Source organism: Microtus oregoni, unplaced genomic scaffold (assembly GCF_018167655.1).
Source record: "Microtus oregoni isolate MIOR12 unplaced genomic scaffold, Mior012 000031F_ref0000149, whole genome shotgun sequence".
In the NCBI taxonomy this organism is placed as follows: domain Eukaryota; kingdom Metazoa; phylum Chordata; class Mammalia; order Rodentia; family Cricetidae; genus Microtus; species Microtus oregoni.
This window is the reverse complement of record NW_024543090.1, coordinates 20,298,224-20,305,149: the sequence shown is the minus strand read 5'-3', so window position 1 is coordinate 20,305,149 and position 6,926 is coordinate 20,298,224. Positions and strand designations below refer to the sequence as shown.

At 48.0% G+C, this 6,926-nt stretch overlaps 1 protein-coding gene across 1 annotated transcript; it reads right to left on the bottom strand.

The window, feature by feature from the left end:
• Nucleotides 1-881: 881 nt before the first annotated feature.
• Nucleotides 882-4,039, bottom strand: LOC121465528 (60S ribosomal protein L23a-like). Its single transcript, XM_041678736.1, has 3 exons — nucleotides 3,968-4,039; nucleotides 1,758-1,844; nucleotides 882-1,337 (listed from the first exon to the last, which is right to left on the bottom strand). The coding sequence occupies exons 1-3, from the start codon at nucleotides 4,037-4,039 to the stop codon at nucleotides 882-884; spliced, it is 615 nt and encodes a 204-aa protein (XP_041534670.1).
• Nucleotides 4,040-6,926: the final 2,887 nt, after the last annotated feature.

Genomic DNA, 6,926 nt, shown 5'->3' with positions numbered 1-6,926 from the left:
CCTTTCCCGGTAAGACCGGTGCTCACAGATTATTAGAGATGGGTTGATCGGGATGTGAGAATTAGCCTGTAAGTGCTACAGCTAAAGGGCCAAGCAGTGCTTAAAAAAATACAGTGTCTGTGTAATTATTTTGGGGCATAAGCTAGCCGAGCAGGCGGCCGGGGTGCTGGGAACGCAGCCCCGCTGCCCCTATTACCACAAACAAGGCTTCCCCGTGGCCTGGCCCTCAGAGCTTCTGGCTGGGACGAAGCGGTGGCTAGGACCACTAGTGAGAGTGTGAAGAGACACAGACACGTTGCCATAGCCACCTAGGGAAACATGGGAAGGGGGCACACACATACGCATGCTGGCATGTTCATGCACCTCAGATATCACCAGCGACTCCTGTTGGGAACTGACCCTTGGAGGGCAATGATTCATTATTCCTGGAGGCTCAGCTCTCCCCTTACACACAGTGGCTCTTGTGTATTTAAGGTCAGTACTCCATACACAGAGCCTCCAAGACGTCTTCAGATCAAGGGTCACTTTCTTCTTTGTAAATTTATTTAACTCTATTTTATGTGCATTGGTGTGAAGGTGTCAGATCCCCTGGAACTGGAGTTACAGATAGTTGTGAGCTGTCATGTGGGTGCTGGGAATTGAACCCAGGTCCTTTGAAAGAGAAGTCAATGCTCTTAACCACTGAGCCATCACTCCAGCCAGCCCCAAGTGTCACTTTTTTCCATACTGCAAAAACCTTTAAGGTTCCAAGGGAAGCTATGTTAAAACTAAAAGACCCAAATGACCTATTCATTTATTTTATTATTATTTTGTTTGCTTGTTTTTCTTTTTTTTTTTATGGTGAAAAAGTGTATATTTAGAATTAACCGGCTGGGCTCAGTTTAGATTATTCCAATCTTGTTGGCAACATCCAGAGCATCATAATCAGGAGCCAACCGAACATACGCCTTCTTCTCTCCATCGGGCCTTATGAGGGTGTTGACTTTGGCCACATCGATGTCATAGAGTTTCTTCACAGCCTGTTTGATCTGGTGCTTGTTGGCCTTGACGTTCACAATGAACACAAGTGTGTTGTTGTCTTCTATCTTCTTCATGGCTGACTCGGTGGTCAGGGGGAATTTGATGATGGCATAGTGGTCAAGCTTGTTCCTCCTGGGCGCGCTCTTCCGGGGGTATTTAGGCTGCCTTCGTAGCCGCAGGGTCTTGGGACGCCGAAAGGTGGGCGATGTGCGGATCTTCTTCTTTTTGTGGCTGTGGACGCCTTTCAGCACTGCCTTCTTGGCTTTCAAGGCCTTCACTTTAGCTTCCGCTTTGGGAGGGGCAGGAGCTTCCTTCTTCTTTCATCAAGAGCCATCTTGACGAACAGGGTGGCCTATTCTCGTTCTGTTTGCTTGTTTTTCAAGACAGGGTTTCTCTGTGTAACCCTGGTTGTCCTGGAACTCACTTTGTATACCAGACTAGCCTTGAACTCAGAGATCACCTGCCTTTGCTTTTCAGCCACTGGGATTAAAAGTGTACGTCATCACTACCTGGTGAAAGTTTTTTAAATAGATATATAAATGCAAAAGTCCAAAGACTTTCAAAATGAAGAGCGTGGCAACCCTCTCCCAGCTCCCCATCTCTCAGAGTTCTTTCCAGTTGTTTCTCATATCTGCCAGGTTAAGAGAGAGGGGCACATGACAGCTTCTCTGACCAGAGACAGGAAATCTAACTGGTTCTATGTGAGTGTGAAGGGGCCTTGGACTCCCAGGCTTTACCCCCTCTCCAACAGTGAAGGAGTTTTCTTTCTCCTTGGGGCAGGCATTTAGGTCACATAACAGGGTGCCTAAAATGTCCTGCAGTCCCTGAAGAGGGAGGCAAAAAGGATAAGGGCATATTTGGGTGAGCTCTGTGGAGAGCATGGGTCTCCTGGGGACCCAGGCTGTGAGGCCACATCCATAGAGAGATCGCAAGATTTCCTAATGTGCTTGCTCCCTACAGGTGACAGAAAGTGACCCTGAGCCCAATGCTTGATTCTCTCAGTTCCGGATCTGCCTAATGTCCTTCCTCCAGCTTTGTCTCTTTTGTCAGGGCCTTGACTGTCTCTGCCCCCGCCTCCCAGCACCCTGGGCTTGGCTGGTTTCTCAGAGAATACAACAGTGAGGCTGAGGGGTATCTGCTGGTTACCTGATGGGGGTAAGCAGGGACCATGGGTCATCCTCGCTATTGTTCCTGCCATCGGATGGCTTAGCTTGATTCTCCCTATTCTTTTCCCTCGACTACTTCAGACCAAGTCTGTGACACATGCTTGCTGCTCACCGGCCTAAGACAGGCCACTTTCTGCTTCTTGCTCTATGCTTATTCTATTCCCTTTGCCCCAAACATCTCTCTCTTTAAGCCTCAACTCGATGACACCATCGAGTGGCCTTAGCGAGCGACTCTGTGACCCCGTGGAACTTTTCCTTTGTCGGGGCTGCCTTCACCCCTGCCCCTCTGTTGGAGTAAGCGCTCTGTAGAAAACAGAGAGTCAAGCGGATCTGCAGATCTCCAGAGCCCCCGCTGAGAGTCACTCACTAACGTGTTTATGATGGTGGCCCAGACTGGAGCGACCTCAGGGTCTAAAGTGTGATCCAGAGTGACCCAGACTTCCAGAGACGACACGCGTGCCTGGCAGTGAGGATCCGGTGTCTGTGTCGTGCAACCTTGCCCTTCTCAGATCACAGCTCCTCCTACATTCTTATCCAGTGCCAGGCAGGTTGCAGGGCAGGCGACTCCCCACCGCCGAGAAAACCGGTGACACTCTGCCTGGGACAAGCGCTGGGACAGCCATGTCTGGCTGGCACAGACCTAGGCAGCTATCTTCTGAGTAGCGTTTTCACCCCATGGCTTTACCACACCTACCAGATCGCACTAGAGAGCAGACTCTAAGTAGAGAGAGAAGGCGGAGGGCACCCTTACTGTCTTTCCTCCCTCCCCTCCTCTCTACTGGCTGCAGCGGCTCCGCGTGATGTGGAACTGAGCGCAGTCTTAATTACCGCTCAGCCCTGCTCATTAGTACCTCTGGAAGCCAAAGAAGCTCCGAGTCAGGAAGCTTCCACCGTTGCAAAGACCAGGGCCTTCAGCCCTCTGAGCCCCAGTAGCCACAAGGAGAGACACAGTTCTATTCGACGCGGAGCCGGCATGGGGGAGGGGCCGGAGCTCAGGGGAGGGCAGGGGAAGCTTCGGCTCCCCTCGCGGGCTCTCACTCAAGCGTGCTGAGCATTTCAGGGGCAGCATATGGTGAAACTCCACTGTGATCATAGAGAGACGAACAAATGATTAAATAAACCAAACGCACTCGGAGCCAGCGCACTGATGACTTACCTCCCTCAGAGGACACAAACGTGGAGCGTGGTGTGTTCAACATGCCCCCCCCCCTTTTTTTTTCTATTGTGAAATGAAATGAACGAGCAGAAGGAAGCTAGGAGGAGGAGAGAAGGATGGACCCCAGAAATGATAAACTCGTGGGTCTGATTTCAATATCTAGCAAACATCCTTCACAGAGAGCAACTTGTAAACACCCTCGAAGATCAAATGAGATAACGCGTATGAAAAGCACCTTTTGAACTATAAAGGGCTCTAGAAATGTAAGATGTTATTCTGTTATCAGGGCCGACGATGAGACAGATGCTGCGGGGAGCCTGAAGATTTATGATAATGGCTCATTACCCACAAGGTACTCACACAATTTGAGCTGTTTCATTTAATTAGTCATTGCCTCTCTCGTAGACGACTGCAGAAGCAGTCTACGCGGTCTCCCCACCTCTGCCTTCACCCCCCAGCCCCGCGGAGCCATTCATCTTGCATGGCACTGCCAGGTTAATCTTCCTGATGCATAGCTCTGCTCAGATACGATCCTGCAAGGTTTCTCTTGCTGACTGCACAGAGCCCAGAGTCCGGGGCTTTGCTGTCCAGAGCCTTCATTGAGGCAGAGCGAGGATCCGCTTACTCCAAGCACACGGATCCCACGGGGCAGATGATGAAGCTGAGCCCTCCCACCGAGTGCCAGATTCTGAGCCATTGTTCGGTCTAGCATATTGTCTTCTGATTTTGATACTGTATTTGTGTCTTACTAAAATTTATATGTTGGATGCTAATCCCATCATGATGCTGATCCAAAGTAATTTACTTCAGGGAAGTGATTAGTGGTGAGTCTGGAGCCTTTTTGAATGGGATTAGTGAGCGCCCCTGTAAGAGCAGGCCTGAGGACCAGCTATCTCTCTTCACCGTGAGAGGATACAAGGAGAAAATGACACTCGAACCCAGGAGACAGCCCTCCCCAGAGTCAGCCTCTGCCTCCACACTCACGTCAGACTCCTAGCCTCCAGAACCATGAAGAATAAATGCAGTTGTTTAAACCTGCAGTTTATGGTGTTTTGTTATAACAGCCGAGACAGACTAAAACAAATGGACAGAGCTGCCACAAAGATCTTCCCACGCAGGCCTTTCCTTCTTTCTCGGAAAAGTCAAGAGGACCAGTTCCCGAGAATGTGATTACTTGATCTGAAGGCAGCAAAATTTTCTTTTTTCTTACCAAACTGGGAAGCAAACCCAGGACCTCAGGACACGCTAGACAAGGGCATCGAGCTGCACCACAGCCCCAGCATCCATGTTTTTAACAGCTAGATAAATTGGCATAATGCTTCACAAAAAGGTTGATTTCTTTTTAGCCAGTAATATAAATACATGCAAACTTCATGAGACACTCCGCTCTGTAGTGAGACAGCTATGAAGAAATTGTGAATTGGATAAAGGTTTTTATTTTCCTTTTTCTTTTCTTTTCTTTTTATTTATTTATTTTTTTGTTTTTTGAGACAGGGTTTCTCTGTAGCTTTTGGAACCTGTCCTGGAACTAGCTCTTGTAGACCAGGTTGGCATCGAACTCACAGAGATCCGCTTGTCTCTGCCTTCTGAGTGCTGGGATTAAAGATGTGTGCCACCACCACCCGGCTAAGGGTTTTATTTTCATTTCTTTGACTGTTGAGGTGAGGCATTTTCTTTTTATTCATTTTTTTTTCATTTTACACACCAACTCTTGTTCCTCCCTTCCCTTGTCCTACCACCCCACTTCCCCCCTACTCATGCCCCGTCCACTCCTCAGAAGGAGGAAGGCCTCCCATGGGAAGTCAACCAAGTCTGTCACATCACTTGAGGCAGGACCAAGACCCTCTCTCCTGTGCCTAGGATGAGCAAACTATCCCACCACAGGGAATGGGCTCTAAAGAGCCAGTTCATAAGTCCTGGTCCCACTGTCAGGGCTCTCCCCAAACAGTTGATCAGGCCACACAACTGTGACCCACATTCAGAGGACCTACTTCGGTCCCGTGCAGGGTCCCCAGCTGTCAGTCCAGAGTCCATGAGCTCCCACTAGTTCAGGTCAGCTGTCTCTGTAGTTTTCCCCATCATGTTCTTGACCCTCCCCACTTTGCTCCCTCTCTTCAGCTGAACGCCAGGAGCCAGGCGAGACTTTTTCTTAATATATATATGTATACTCACAGAGATCCACCTGCCTCTGCCTCCTGAGTGCTGGGATTAAAGGCGCCACCACTGCTCAGCTATGTTTCTTTTCTTTTTTATTTATTTGCTTATTTTGGAGTCAGGCTTTCTTTTGCAACTCTGGCTGTCCAGGAACTTGCTCTGCAGACCAGACTGGCCTCTGCCTTCTAAGTGCTAGAATTAAAGGTGTGTGCCACCACTACCCAGCCTATCTGCATGTCTAAGAGAAACAAAAGCAAATAATACACGACCTGTACTCTGTTATCTTGGATACCATTTCCATTGACTGTGTCGATACCCAGATGTGTTCCACGCTGAGAGAACTCAGTGACCACCCACAAAACAAACTTGCAAAGAGGTATTTATTTCACAAAAGGAGTTTTGGTTTTTCTAGAATGTCTCTGAATGTTAAACCACCTTCACATGTCTTGATTATCATTCATTTTGCTGAAATTATGTTCGTATATTTGTGACAGAAACAGTCCACGAAAGCAAAGGTCATTTAGGCTGGAAATGATTTGTTAAGTGAGTCAGTTGCTAAGGCTTATACTTCAGTCACAACAGTATTTGCTGGCCTGGTGAGAAACGGTGGATGCATGTTTCAGAAGTTTCTTATGGGGCTGCCTAGTGGCTAGAAATGCTCACGGGGCAAGCTTCATGACCTGAGATCGATCCCCAGAACACACTGTTTGTTTTGTTTTTTTTGGGATAGAGTTTCTCTGTGTTGTAGTCCTGGCTGTCCTGGAACTCAGTTCATAGACCAGGCTGGCCTTGAACTCACTGAGATCCGCCTGCTCTTAACCACTGAATCATTCTTCCTGCCCCAGAAGGCAGATTTTTGTTTTGTTTTACTTATTCTTTGAGAATTTCATACAATATATTTTAATCATATTCTTTCCTCTCCCCCAGTCCTCCCACCCAGATCCTCTCCCACCTCCCTACCCATCCAACTTTATATTCTTTCTCACTCCTAAAAAAATAAATAAATAAATAGCACCACAAGATATCATGGAGTCACCTGGCACAGTGGTCCATGCCTTTAATACCAATATTCAGGGGTCAGAGGCAGGGGGATCTCTGTGATTTTGAGGGCAGCCTGGTCTACATATTAAGTTCCAGGATAACCAGAGTTACATGGTAAAATCCTATCTCAAAACAAAATAAAACAAACAAAAACCTATGGAATCATATTTGTATTGGTCAGCTACTCATGAGTACAGGGCTCATCATGTACCATCACTCCCAAAGAAAACAGGACTTCCCTTCCACCGCAGCTATGAACTGTGAACAGCGCCTTAGTCAGCGGTGGGACTTTGTGCCTACTTCTCAGAGGCCAGTTCTTACAGGAATGGATTTGTAACTAGGAAGAGACCATATAAATTCTCAGGGACCTGAACAGGTCAGACCTTGTG